This window comes from Perca flavescens, chromosome 20 (assembly GCF_004354835.1).
Source record: "Perca flavescens isolate YP-PL-M2 chromosome 20, PFLA_1.0, whole genome shotgun sequence".
Taxonomy (NCBI): domain Eukaryota; kingdom Metazoa; phylum Chordata; class Actinopteri; order Perciformes; family Percidae; genus Perca; species Perca flavescens.
In genome coordinates this window covers 22,781,888-22,797,194 of record NC_041350.1, presented here as the reverse complement: position 1 = coordinate 22,797,194, position 15,307 = coordinate 22,781,888, and the positions used below count along the sequence as shown (strand labels likewise).

The window sequence follows — 15,307 nt, the reverse complement described above, 5'->3', positions numbered from 1 at the left end:
GGACTTTGAAAAGCGCTTTATAAATCCAAGGTATTATTAATGATGCTACTACATCCCCTTCTACCTTTTTATATGTAAATAGGATATTCCCCTCACATACCTCACTACATACTATATGGCTCTCTATAGACCCTGTAAGCATTACAGATCAAGGATTTAAAGCAGCCGTTGCGCAAATGTCGTATTACTAATTTAAAATGGAACGGAACACAAAATGATTAAATCTTCTGTGTACAAAGCATAATATATGTAAGTTGAATGGTTTTAAATGGATATTTGGGACTCTTTAAAAAGTGGTCTGGCGTAGTTATGACATGTTTGCACTGGATTTTTATTTTATTTTTTTTTTTTTTGGAGTAGCATTTTCTTGCAATAAAGGGAGCTGCAGTTTCAGGACGAGAGATGGCTACAAATGTAGTTAAAGGAGAATTCCGGTCGATTTCAACACGTAGCTGTGTTTGTAAATTTGGAGTGCTGTCAGTAGCGAGAAAAACGAAAACAATCGGTTTTGCTTACACCGTGTTATCGTCCTGCTAGCGTTAGCACCCAGGAGGCTGAAACCCGGGCAAATGTTTGAAATGTCATTACAAGTGCCTACCCATGTGAAGTGATTCCTTCCGAGTGAACACAGTGAATCTGACTGCAGTTATATGTGAAAGAAATGCATAAAAGTTGTGCTTTTTTATTCAGCTCTGTTTAGTTCCGGTGTTGATATGGGAAGACGAGTGCTTAGGGACCGTCTACAAACTATAACACCAAAAAGAGATACGAAAATATTTTCAAAAATAGGCATATGCTTATTTTTTTGAAAGTATGTGCTGTATTACAACTAGCAGGAGACACGTTATAATTGAGGTAAGTTTGGAGACACTATCTTATTTAATCATTAAATTAATAAATATTTTTGTATCTCTTTTCGTCTTGCCGTCTCAACACCGGAACTAAACAAAGCTGAATAAGCACAACATTTATGCGTTTCTTTCACATCTACTGCAGTCATATTCACTGTGTTCACTCGGAAGGAATCACTTCACATGGCTAACTCTAGCAGGAGGATAACACCAAAGAATTTCTAATAAGGGAAGAAGTTCCACTCTCTCGTTACTTCCGGCTTCTGAACTGGTTGCAGTTCCACCAGAGTTCCATATAGGGGGCGCTCACAGGCCAGTGCAGAATGAATGGGACTCTATGGAGCTATACCCCTCAAAATCCACTTTTCTCAGGATATAATTTTTTGTCTGGTAATTTGAATGTTGCATTCCAAAGGGGAGGCTAAGAAAATAAACACTGCTAGGTGTTAGATTTTTTACAGTGTGTACTGTATTTTGTTCTAAAAAGCCTTCTAAAATGTCAATGACGTCATACACATACAGTGGTGTGAAAAAGTGTTTGCCCCCTTCCTCATTTCCTGTTCCTTTGCATGTTTGTCACACTTAAGTGTTTCGGAACATCAAACCAATTTAAACAAAAGTCAAGGACAACACAAGTAAACACAAAATGCAATTTGTAAATGAAGGTGTTTATTATTAAAGGAGAAAAAAAATCCAAACCATCATGGCCCTGTGTGAAAAAGTGATTGCCCCCCTTGTTAAAACATACTATAACTGTGGTTGTCCACACCTGAGTTCAATTTCTCTAGCCACACCCAGGCCTGATTATTGCCACACCTGTTCACAATCAAGGCATCACTTAAATAGGAGCTGCTTGACACAGTAAGGTCCACCAGAAGATCCTTAAAAGCTACACATCATGCCGAGACCCAAAGAAATTCAGGAACAATTGAGAAAGAAAGTAATTGAGATCTATCAGTCTGGAAAGGGTTATAAAGCCATTTCCAAAGCTTTGGGAATCCAGCGAACCACAGTGAGAGCCATTATCCACAAATGGCGAAGACATGGAACAGTGGTGAACCTTCCCAGGAGTGGCCGGCCGCCCAAAATTACCCCAAGAGCGCAGCGACGACTCATCCAAGAGGTCACAAAAGACCCCACAACAACGTCCAAAGAACTGCAGGCCTCACTTGCCTCAGTTAAGGTCAGCGTTCATGCCTCCACCATCAGGAAAAGACTGGGCAAAAATGGCCTGCATGGCAGAGTTCCAAGGAGAAAACCACTGCTGAGCAAAAAGAACATCAAAGCTCGTCTCAATTTCTCCAGAACACATCTTGATGATCCCCAAGACTTTTGGGACAACATTCTGTGGACCGATGAGACAAAAGTGGAACTCTTTGGAAGGTGTGTGTCCAAGTATATCTGGCGAGAAGGAACACTGCATTTCATAAAAAGAACATTATACCAACTGTAAAATATGGTGGTGGCAGTGTGATGGTCTGGGGCTGTTTTGCTGCTTCAGGACCTGGAAGACTTGCCGTGATAAAAGGAACTATGAATTCTGCTGTCTACCAAGAGATCCTGAAGGAGAATGTCCGACCATCTGTTCGTGTACTCAAGCTGAAACGAACTTGGGTTCTGCAGCAGGACAATGATCCTAAACACACCAGCAAGTCCACCACCGAATGGCTGAAGAAAAAACAAAATGAAGACTTTGGAGTGGCCTAGCCAAAGTCCTGACCTGAATCCTATTGAGATGTTGTGGTATGACCTTAAAAGGCCGTTCATGCTCGAAAACCCTCTAATGTAACTGAATTAGGACAATTCTGCAAAGATGAGTGGGCCAAAATTCCTCCAGGACGCTGTAAAAGCCTCATTGCACGTTATCGCAAACGCTTGGTTGCAGTTGTTGCTGCTAAGGGTGGCCCAACCAGTTATTAGGTTTAGGGGGCAATCACTTTTTCACACAGGGCCATGATGGTTTGGATTTTTTTTCACCTTTAATGATAAACACCTTCATTTACAAATTGCATTTTGTGTTTACTTGTGTTGTCCTTGACTATTGTTTAAATTGGTTTGATGTTCCGAAACACTTAAGTGTGACAAACATGCAAAGGAACAGGAAATGAGGAAGGGGGCAAACACTTTTTCACACCACTGTATATACGGCCAGAGATACTGCTTTACAGCAAGCTCTGAGTCGCTTCCTTTTTTCTCTTGAGGCATCAACAACACAGCTGACAAGTTAGGCTCTCTCTGTCAATACACATGCTAGAAAGAGGTTTGCTAATGTTTTAAAGACCACGCCGAAATATTCACTCTGACATTCTGGTTCTGAGTCCCATTCATTTTGCACTGGACCGTAATCACCCCCAGTGGAACTATGGTGGAACTGCAACCAAATTCGGTACAATGGGGCCGAATAGGGAGTGGAAAGGCTTTCCGTAGACCGGCTTTGATAACACTGTGCGGGCAACACCGATTGTTTTTGTTTTTCTCGCTACTGACAGCACTCCCAAATTTACAAACAACAGAGCTACGTGTTGAAATTGACCTGGAATTCTCTTTTAACGTAACCCAAACCCTGACTGTTAACCTAACCTTAACCCTTCACAGCTAGCTACCTGCCAACTTAAGTGTTGACGCTTGCTCAGTATGCCAGTTTTGTTGGAACTAGGGTTGTAGAAATGTGGTCCTGAAACTGCAGCTTCCTCTATTGCAGGAACATATTATAGTTATTTTTTCTCCTGAATCGTTTTTTCTGTCGCAAAAAATGTGCTTTTTGTCACTTTTTGATTGTTGAGATGAATTATTTTCATTATTTGCTGCAGATTTCTAACATTCTTTATTTGTAAGATAAGTTACATTTATTTTAGATTTTTTGTGTCTGTTGGACTTTAGAGACAGACAGGAAAGGAGGGACAAAAAACTGATGTTTAATGACATTTTTGTTAGATTAAACCTTTTCTATGTTAGTTTCTTTCTAAAAGTTGTTTAACTCTTTCTCCTAACCTTTTGCAATGCATTCGTTTTATATTTTTAGTGGAACAACTACCTGTTCCTGGTTAGAAAGCTGGTTGACAGAGGAGTATTGAGCGAGGATGAGGTCATATCTCATTGGAAGAAGCTAACAAACTTGACCTTGCCAGCGGTGAGTTCACATCTTGTATTCCTTGGAAATAATTTATTTTTACTAGTCATTTGACCTCTTATTGCTCACTTTTTTTTCCTCTCAATTCTGTGTAATTTCAGGAGCTGATAGAGAATTTCCAGCTGCAGTCACAGAGTATCAAACCCCCCTTGCCTCTGGCTGAATTGCAGAGCCACATGGACATGCTGCAGGTCTCACAACAGACTGTAGATGGAGCTACATGACAACAATAATACTACCCAGTATTCCACAGCATCTTTTCTGTGATCCCCGTAGTGTTTTATGTCAAATCTGTCAGTGTGTGTTCAGGAGAGAAGACAGATCTGGGTGACTTCTTGTTGTTGACCATGTTTCGATTTTTGCCTCTGCACAGCCCATCAAAGCTGTTCCACAGACGGTCTCTGCACAGGCTTTGCAAGCTTAAGACTTTTGTTGCTAGGGGGACCACACCATCTCACACCTTTTTAGATCTGTAAACTTTCCTGCAATCGAAACTGGTAGTGATTGTGTCTGAAGGGAAATAGTACAGTAGATAAAACATTTCAAACATTCAAGAAGACCACAGCAGAGAATTGGCAAAGACAGAAGGGTCAACATCCCACTGCCAAGGATTCAAACTGAGAAACTTCAGTGTTATCCTAAAGACCTTGACTTGTGAAAATGTTCAATTATGTTCCCAATTTTTTACATGTAAGATTCCAGCACACAAGCCATAGTTTGTCAAGAAACACTTCTTACTAAAAATGGACTGAAAAATGAGATATTCTTTGTTGGTTTTTAGACTCAGAGAAAATGAAATGTCTTTATTTTAGTATAGCACTTTCACACATTGCCTTTGACTGCCACTACTAGTGATCGCATCTTTTATTTCATAAATGCAAGACTGCATTTGTGATTGTTTTTAGTTCATGTTGAACGAGCGCTGTATTCCCTGCTGCTTTTTTAAATTGAAATATTTTTTATGTTGCCACAAAAATATTAATAAAGATGTATTCTGGTTTTCAATGACTATTGTCTGTTGTGTTATTGTTGTCATACAGATGTTATTACTCCATAATGGCTAGAAAAATTATGTTATGCAAACTAGCCATCAGTCCATCACGTTTTCACAGGATATCCACTTGATTCCTCATCCTGGTAATAAAGATGCTATTGTATTTAAAAAGTAAGACACCATTTAGATGTATTTATGTAAACGTCAATATGAAATGGAAGTTTCATAGCTTAGTCAGTCAACTGAATAAAAATAAGACCACCATCTCATTTATACTTTGCTTTTATAACTTGTTATGACCAAGATTAAGTTTGTGTCATGCACGGACCTTTCTTTAGATGTTTTTGGTTTTATTTAATTTGGTATTACTACCAAATGACAAAGATATTAATATAATACAGAAGTCCATTACAAAACACTACTCCGTTTACCTCTGTGTAATGAGGCTGCTGTTACATTAACAAATCTGCTAATTCACAAAAGCGTTTTACTGATGGGGAAAAGTTCCCAGAGCTAGCGAGCGTGTTAATTGCTTGCTAGCTCAGTTGCTGACGACTTGGGAATTTTAGGGACCACTGGTTCTTCGCACTTTCAGTCGTACCCGGGCCCTAAACATATTTGAATATGGTGTTGTAGTAGTAGGAGGAGTATCCAGCAGCATCTCCCCTCCCTTTCTGTCCAGCAGGAAGTTTAACTTCTTCAGTTGGGAGTAGCTAGTTGTTGAGACGGGGCGGGCGGTTATAACCGTAGGATAGAACCAACAACCAGCCTGTAGAGAATGACTTGAACAACGGATGGCAGGACAGTTTCCTCCCGGTCTCAAAGCTTTGTCGGACTAGCTAATATGCAAGAAGACTCAAAATGCTCAGACGGCAACTGGTATTTTACACCAGCTCCGAGTTAGTCAACTGTTGAGTTGTGTTCGTAAAGGCATTATGGCAAACGTTAAAGTTGCCATTCGAGTCCGTCCTCCCACCGCAAGGTAAGTTCTAACGTTAATCTTATGTAGCGATAACAGTTAGTTAAGGTAGTGCTTATTAAACGACTCAATACATGGACATTATAAGAGCTAACATTATTGTATTCGCCTCCACATTTCACTTCATATCAGAACTGTTGTTGCCAGTCATGGGACTTGGGCTGCTGCTTGATGCTATATACATACAAAACAATATTCTTCTCATGTTGCCTTCTGTATTAACGTTAGCACTAAGTTGCTTTAACTTTACCGAAGTCATAATGGAAACGAACGTTAAGTTAGCTAGCTAAAAACTCTGCAGTGGTGCACATGGTGGATGATGACAACTGTGGCTGTCAGTAGTGTTGTGTCTGACTAAGCAGCTTGTTTGTAGTGTAAGTGTGTGTGGTGCTGAGTAACGGACATAAAACGTGAACTTGTTGAGGTTTAAAGTGTCTCACTGCAGCCAATTATCTTAACACAACAACTATTAAGGTAAAATATGGTGTATAATTAGACATGAATTGTCATGTATTCAAAAAGTAAATAAATGAAACACCAGAGCCTAGTTTTTATCTCAAGAGTTCAAGAAACCCCAAGTATTCACCCCCTTAACAGCCAATTTTTCGTTCTTTTTTTTTCAATTAGCTTTATGGTTGAAAAAAACAAACATTACAACTGATGATTAATCAATGAGTCGATCAGATAACAACAGATTGAATTAGTAGTATCAATTTCAGGCATACATCCTAAACGATTGCTGGTGCCTGCTTCTCAGATGTGATGATCTGCTATATTTCTGCCTTATATGATATAGTAAACTGAATACCTGTGGGTTTTGTATGGGTGGTCGGACAAAACAAGCCTTTTGAAAATTGTTTGTATAGACAAAAAAATCAATATCGAAAATCAATATTAGTTGCAGACCTACATGTTCCACATTGTATTAGAGTATCATACATAGTATATTGTGTGTCAGCTTGCTCCAGCTGTTTTATTGAAGCTAAAAGAGGTTTACACTCAGTAAAATGTTCAACCCACAACTCCATGTTTTACATGGCTGTTCCTTTCCATTAAATGGAAATACTCTGGATGTCTTGTGCATCATTTTATACAAATCCCCCTTAAATTTAACCTGACATTGTGGAACTTTGGCATCTCCACTAACATTGAATATAGACGTCTTGATATAAATGTCTACAAATGTTTTATGTGCAATGTTTGCTTGCACAGAATAAGTTTGTAACGAATAGCCCACCGGTATAACAGTAAAAGTGTACTTTAAGCTATTCCTTTCGTTTAGTGAGAGACATTTATGGAAAAGTTTTCCCCCTGTTTTACAGTGCTGTGAAATGTGCTCTTTAAGTAGCAGAGTAACACAGGGAGGTTGTAAAGTTGCTTTGCTTCACTGGAGCTCCCCTTTACATTACATGACATGTCATTTAGCTGACGCTTTTATCCAAAGCAACTTACAATTGCTATATATATGTCAGAGGTCACAAGCCTCTGGAGCAACTAGGGGTTAAGTGTCTTGCTCAGGGGCACATTGGTTGATGTATCACAGTGGGACTCGAACCCTGGTCTCCTGCACCAAAGGCACATGTGAAATCCACTGCGCCATCACCTCCTACAACATTTACAGGCAAATTGCTACAACATGCTGAATAACAGATACTCCGGATCTGGGGATATAGTACATATAAAGTCTATAGTAGTACATTGAATTAAATTGAACTCCTGCAGAATGTTTTGAGGGGTGAATAATCTGAAAGGCCACTACAGTACCATAACAAAGCATTATTCAGGCTATGGAGGGCTGGACAATGACTCTTTTAACCAGCCTTCCTGGTAGTTTGCATAACAATAGAATTTCTTCTACATTATGTTCACTGTCATGCAAATCTCTGCTTCCTGATTTCTGGTTCTGTCAGTCTCACTTCCCTCTGCTCTTTTCTATTTTTATTTTTTTTTTAAGTCAAGGCTGTATTTCCATACTTATATATTTGAGTATGGACCTGCTGTGTGACGGAGATAACATTAACACCAGCCTGGTCAGCTGCATTCCTCATTCGGCCGGGCACAGAAGTGTGTTGCCCATTGTTTTAGGATTCAATGCGCGCCCCTGAGAATGCAAGAAGCCACTCACATGTGCAAAAAACATGTCAGCTTGATTGTGTCATTGCTCGTCTTGGGTTTGTATCAACACACATTTTTTATGAGGTTTACTATTTTCCACCACCAACCTCCTCTACTTCATGCTACTTCGAGCCTGACATTGAAGGTTGGTGGTTTTGGGTTGGGCCGCTGCTGGGGTTGGCAAAATGAGTCCTGCATGGTGAAGCACAGGGAGAGCTGACCCACCACAGGGACGAAGCGTTTCCACTACAGACAGCATTCGCCATCATTATCGCTCCTGGAGATCAAAATTCTCTCAGCTCCATGTTGTGATTGCCTCCATTTTCGTGTATGTTGCATCAGATGTGCTTGGTCCAGCTGTTAAAGCACACAGAGTCGAACTGACCTTGTTTTAAACAAATGCAACAACAAACTCTGGTCCCATTTGTACACACACACACACACACACACACACACACACACACACACACACACACACACACACACACACACACACACACACACGCAAAACTTTTGCATGCTCTCAACTTTGTGGCAAAAGCCCAACATGCCTCATCAGAGGAAGTCTCTGGAGTACGTGAAGGTCTGTTTTCATTTGAATCTGAAACTAGTCAGTGGCGATTTCATGGATCACACACACAAAGATTCATTGTGTTAACTGTCATGTGACAGCCTCAAGTCATGTCGCCTAAATTTATCTGGACACCCTCTCAATTACACCCGCATCGGCCAAAAAGAGGATTTTCAACCTATTTGAATCAGTGTGGAGGGTGTTGAATCCAAAGTGAAACCTTTGTTAAATCTGTGGTCGGTTTGCATTTGGAATGGGAGACACTGATCAATACTGATAGAGCGTCCCTTAAATCCTCTCTTCTCTATTGGAGGCATGTCTTAATGTTTTCTCTCCGGTTTGTTCTCTCTCACTTCTCATAAACATTCACATTTCTTTACGCCTCCAAATATGGTTGTTTACAGAGTTGACTGAAACAATCGTCTTCTTGCTCACAGGGAGAGTGCGGATGGGGGAAGGCTAGCAGTTCAGGTGGAGGACAAGCTTGTGAGCATCAAAAATGTAAAGGTGAGTGTTTTTTGGTGTGAAAATATCCACACTGCTGCAGAGTTATATCCAATATTATTATTAGTTGTGTGTGTCCTTTTTAGGGAGGACTGGGTGAATTGGGAGTATTGCGTAGAGGGTATCTATCACAGCAACAGGATGTTTACAGCCTTGGATCAGTCTTTTCCTGCTTGATGTCACTGTTGTTTATTATATGTGTTGCGCTCACACATACACATGGATTGAGAGACCCCTCCTGTCAAAAACATGCACTCTGACACTCTGCACAGCAATACAGAGGAATATACTAAATAGACTGCAAGACAAGAAGAGTGTGCAATGTTTTTTTACTGTATGGTTCTTTTTTTAGTTGTTTTAGGTTTCAAGGTGGTTCTGCACATTTTGAAATAATTATGTGAGCGACCCATTCCTTTCTCTAATTTACCAACGTGCTGTGTCCGATGGCTGAGTACACTTGTCTGATTGGTTGAGCTGCATTGCCTGCAGGCAGCCTGGTGCTGCATGCAAATTGCATTAGCTAATATCGAGATGATAAAACTTTTGAAGGCTATGGCTTGTAGATGCAAAAAACAGTGACGATTGTTGAGGATCTTATATCGAAATGTTTATCTCTTATGTAATGCAAACATGCAGAAAGATAAAAGAAATTCAGCTTTCAACTAATTTTAAAAGTCACATTTAGTTACACCATTCAAACTAGTCGCGTACATGAAGACCTTTTGTTGATCAAATGGGTAGTTACAGAACTGCCCCTTTGGTTTACATTTAGTGACGTATAGAGAGAATTAGGGTGGGGGAGGAGAAAATCTGTTACAAATGATGTGATGGAGACAAACCACATATGGCCTCCCTCTGCCATTGAAAAGGATCAAGACTCCAAGGCTCTTGCGGGTCTCATGGGAATAATTATTTATGGAAAGTGGGACAGTTTTGGAAGATCTGAGACGGAAAGAAAAAAGGGTAGATTTTAAAAGACAATAAAGCTAAGTTACAAACCGCACGTACTACAAGCTATAAAGAGCTACTGAACTAGATTAAAAGTAAGAAAAAGATAAAGGGGGATGTTTTGCAACTATTCAGTGTCTCCCAACTTGATTTAGTTGTAAAACATGTCTTTATCAGTGGTTCGGAGCTCTGTAGGCCTGTGGCCAGCATTGCTCTTGGCTAATCCCTTACTACAAGGCCATTGTTGAATTTCCTAAAAGTGCTGAGGGGTTAAACAATCATGCTTTCAGGCAAGCCAATTGCTGTGAACAAAATTAATACCCAGAGCTTAGTGTTGCCTAATGCTGCAGTTAGAGAAAGGAACACCTATTTACATAGATGGTTGGGTGGGTTTATCATTTGGATAATGATTTAGATAATTGACTGCTTGGTTTGAAGTACACAAGTGACTAAAGGACCCTTTTCCCAGCCCTCTCCGTAATGTGACTCTACCACCGAAGTGTCCTTGAGCAAGACATTTTAACTTTTACCAGCTCCAACAATGCTGTTTTTGCAACTAAACCTGCACTCGCCAAATGTAAACATGATACCCTGATGTCACCTCAAACATTTTCCAGTGCAATTACACTGGAATCTGATAGTAACACAAAATCTCATATGCCAAATAAGGAAGGCCAATTTCATGTTCTGTTTTCAGCCTTCAGAATGAAAGAGAAAGGGCTTAAAATTCTTGGCACTGTTAAACAAGAGCTGTGCGACTCAATACTTTGACACCAATAATGTGATGGCACATTCTACATACATAGGTTAATCTAAATAACTGGTCCGCACAGATAATCAATTTCAATGTATTAAATCAAATATTTTTAAAAGGAGCAGATCATTATTGAAATTAGAATTTAAAGCTGTTTAATCGTGCTAAAACATCTGAATAGATACTGAATATTGTAACTGTTATGCTGGAACAATGTTTTGTTTTATCAGGACAACTGTTATTTAACCCAGGCCTTATAATATTATAGTAATATATTACCCAGCTCTATCAAAAATCATTGAGAAAGACACTTTCTCCACTGACATTTACCTAAAAAAAAAAAAAGATTAATTGCAGCTAAAATACAGCGCTAACAACCTTAAATAATTTCTTCTATATGCAAATAGTTTGAGTAAGTTTTAAGTAAAGTGGGCACACCTGAAGAGCTTTACAACCCTGTATTAACATTTTTTTTAACATATATTAACATATTTCCACTCAAAGTCAGGTGCTCCCAGTGAGAACAATAGCGTTCTCCAGGTTGAAAGCAGTGATTTAGAAGAAATGTTTAGATGCCGTACGGTTTCTCCAGTGCAACTGTTGTGCCTGGGCAAGTCCTAATGCTAATGTGCTGTCTTTCCTCCGTTCAGGGTTCACTCACAGTAAGCAGAAAGGTGTTTACCGTTGATGCAGTGAGCCGACTAAAGAACTGGATGAGGATTGAATGCGTGGCTAATGAATGGAAACAACTTGCTTGCAATTCCACTCCATAGCAGTCCCATACACACATCTTTTTTTTTTAAAATAGCTCCTTTTTCTTTTTTGCTCAATTGTTTATGTTATTAAATATAAGCAGGTGTTATCCTTATACATTTTAGTATGCAATTAATTAGCTATTAAGTATTGAAAGACAAATTAATTTATTTCTTGTACTTACCAAATTAAGTATTTGTAAAAAGTAATCCTTTTGTACTTTACTCTTCTGTTTTCCTCCCTGAAGCTGGATGGACGTACAGACGGTGCTGTAGATTCGAGGGAGAAGCTTCTGGAGTATTGTTTTGACTACTGCTACTGGTCGGTGGACCCTGCAGAGCCTCACTATGCCTCGCAGGAGGAGGTAATAACCTAACTCCCTAACTAAATGTGTCTATTCAGTAAACACTGGAATATCCACCTTCTGGCCTTACTCTACATAAGGTAGTATTCCAATGTTCACCAAATAATCACTGATCTACTACACCATTCCAATATTTTTTCCATTTACATGCTTTGAGGCGTAGCCTCAATAATGACAACATAAGAGTTTACATCCAGTATTCAGCCTCAAACCCAACTGTACTGTGGTTCCTCCTCCTTGTCGTTATTTTAGTGGAAATATAGCAAATAAACAGTGCTTTGACAGATTCCTTCCCAGATATACGCAAAAGTGGATTGTGACAGGAAATCCAACACAAAGAGGGTTCTCCTGGTGAAAAAAAAATCACGACATATTTTCTGTTTACATGGCATTTTCATAATTGAACATTGCAGTCAGTATAGTAAGTGAGATTAGTCAACGGTTTATGTCCTTTGTTATAGATGCATATAGTATATGTGTAATTTGGTAGGATCTGGTTTGACAGGGAGCCACTTGTGCGGCAGTACCTCAAGATTTGTCTTGTTTTAGTGCCATGTTATATGCCCTCTCGTGGGTGGAGACCAAGTGCGTGCTGATTCAGGCTTTTGGCCACAAGTTGACACTGGGCAAACACAACCTCTGTACCAAGAAGAAAAAAAAGCCCAGAGGAAATGCTGTCCTTGTAGACAAACCACAACAAAACGTGTGTGTGTGTGTGTGTGTTGTCTATGTTTTTACACAGATGGCCACTCGGGGGATATGATATCAGCTCCATCTGTTACCCAGAAGTCTTCTTGCCTCAGACATGGCATTACTAGAGTCATCTCTCTTTTCATGTCCTGGCTTTGATTGGGCGATTAGATATCTTTGTGTTGTTTTGATTAGGGGGGTGTTGCAGGAACCTGAGACGGGCTCCACATAAAAAGGAAGTGGTCCGCAAGTCTATTATAGGAAAGCTCTCCAAAATCTATTCTTTTTTTTATATTTTAGATAAGTTCTCTCACTAATTTGTATTTACATCAAGTTTTCATTATTGAGCACAATAGCTGCTACATTACTGTTACAGTCACTTTTTCTATCCTCTGCCACTCCCTCATTGCCCGTCCCTCCTCTTGTCAGAGCTGCCTTTGTATGTGTTTGAGAAAGGCCGTGCTGTGATGACGGCCCACACACAGACAACACAGCACTTCGTCCTTTTAAACCTCCTTTTCATTTCTCTCTCTGGCTCTGGCTTTGGTTGCCGCTGTCCTCAGCAGAATTATGTCCAGTCACAGTGGCCTGGTTGCCACAAGACATTCCTCTGTTGACCTGGGGTGGGCGAAAAGACACCAGCGAAGGACAGAGCTGCTGGATTTTATATTTGACCCCTCTTCCTTCACCAGAATCCAAAGAATTGCCTTTTTAACAAAGAATCCTGTAGAAGACCACGTCAGCCATTTACCGATCACGTCACAGTTGTATATATTTGAATTAGGCATTTCTCTGGTAGATGTAAAAAGAAGAAAATGCTGTGTTTGGGTTGTAGGGCAGCAAGCCAGATTAATGGAGCACAGCCGCAGGTGGACACTATCGTTCAAGAGCCATTCTAAATATTTTACCAGACAAATTGCTTTTTAGAACAGTGACGAGCCTGACTAAGTGGTGGGTTTAGGAGGCAGATTTGTTATCCACCTAACCAAAATCTTACAGCAATGTTGGGACTTGATGTTAAATTTTCCACACTGTTGTGTCGCCTCGTTTCACATAATAGCATTACATTTTGGCTCTCAAGTGAGGGTATGGATTTAGTTTCTCTCTTAGCTGGGATCCAACTACATACATAATTAACACATTAATGAGTTGATGCTGTTTTTGCCAGCCCTGGATTTTTCAGTTTCTACTTTTAAAATATCTTTAAACATGCTTTTCTTTTTTTAGAGCAGAAAGACAGACTTGCTCCCCATGAGACTGAGACAATCTGAGCCAGTGGTGGAATGAGACAAGGGGATCTTAACTCTTGCTTTTCCAGTCCAGTGCTATCCCACCACACCCAGTGCCCCTCAGAGACTGGCTGCCGGCCCCTCCCCACTCCTGCGCTGTACTGTCGGCTGTACATGTCCATGCATCACTGATCGTTTACACCACATACTTGTGAGGGTTTCCGTCCTCATACACCGTTAAAACGGAGAGAGTAGACAGAAATGCGGTAGGTTTTTGGAAGAGATCCATAATCCATAAGGGGGGCCAGCTGTTGGGACTGTTTGTCTAAACACTGCTTTTGTTTTGGGGCTAGGTATTGAACTAATAAATCGCTTTTTCCACTATTTAATAACCCAAAACCCTCAGCTTGTTTATTGCTTCTGACAGTAAGAAACATGGGAGAGGGAAGGAAAAGAAAAGCAGAGGACTGAGACGGGGAATGGCAAGAGAAACTGATTAGGCACGAAGAGAGAGTACAAATGTGAATTCCTCGGGTAGAGGAGGAGCAGAAGCGGAGGGCAGGAGGGGAAATGGGCAGGGGGTCCACTGTGCGTCTGCAGCCCCCAGCTCTCGCCTGCCAAACTCACAGCTGCTTCACTAAGTCATTTTTTACAGTTAAATTTCAGCGCAAGGACGTCACTGCTGAGGATTCGTCTCAGAGCACAATGCTGTTTTTTATTGCCAAAAGGAGTTGGCTTGCTGGGGTTTTCCTCCTTCTCCTCCTCCTCTTCTGTGTGTGTGTGTGTGTGTGTGTGTGTGTTTGTGATTTGATTATGCTCACAGTGTTTTCTAGGTCTGTGTGTCAACGGTGCTGTAGACTAGTGACAGAGAATAGCTTCTCTGTGTATCCTCCACGCACACGTGTGCATTTACTCCCCCCTTAACACAGTCTGGTCTAGTTCAGCCTGGTTTGAATTAACCACAAACTGGGCACCAAATAAACCACATGCTGTCAACAAAGAAATAGGAGATCTACAATCTACGCCATACAAATGCAGGACGAGCACCTATGATTTATGTATGGACTAACTGCGAGGAGTTGTAAGAGAGACTACATGTGGTTGGATGGATGTACATCACAAAAGGTGCATGTAACTCCTCTTAAAAAGAAGAGTACAGTCTGCAAATTATAACTCTAACGGCACACTGTCAATTGCCAATCTGGGTGCCAAAGTTAAATCTTTTGTTAACTGACTGATGAAGATCTAACTAAGATTTAATTATCCGCCAATTATTTTCTCAATAAAAAATGTTGTCTATAAAATGGTAAAAATTAGCCTAGAAATCTAGACACACCCTAGCGGCAGCAAATGTCATTTGCAGCCAGGGTCAGTCTAGCGACTCTCCGTTGGCTTGCGAGCTGGAAAAACCAAATTCTGGTTAGG

General features: G+C 40.3%; 2 protein-coding genes across 2 annotated transcripts in view; both read left to right on the top strand.

Moving 5' to 3' along the window:
- The window catches only part of LOC114547298 (codanin-1), a 14,554-nt gene extending 9,564 nt beyond the window's left edge, over positions 1–4,990 (top strand). The window contains exons 26-27 of the mRNA XM_028566595.1: positions 3,874–3,981; positions 4,083–4,990. Coding sequence (XP_028422396.1) covers positions 3,874–3,981; positions 4,083–4,205 — 231 coding nt within the window. The 3' untranslated portion in view covers positions 4,206–4,990. The remainder of the gene's footprint in view (positions 1–3,873; positions 3,982–4,082) is intronic.
- A 527-nt stretch (positions 4,991–5,517) lies between these two features.
- The window catches only part of stard9 (StAR-related lipid transfer (START) domain containing 9), a 46,229-nt gene continuing 36,439 nt past the window's right edge, over positions 5,518–15,307 (top strand). Inside the window, exons 1-3 of the mRNA XM_028565652.1 lie at positions 5,518–5,957; positions 9,078–9,147; positions 11,847–11,963. Of these exons, the coding sequence (XP_028421453.1) occupies positions 5,911–5,957; positions 9,078–9,147; positions 11,847–11,963 (234 nt within the window). The 5' untranslated portion in view covers positions 5,518–5,910. The remainder of the gene's footprint in view (positions 5,958–9,077; positions 9,148–11,846; positions 11,964–15,307) is intronic.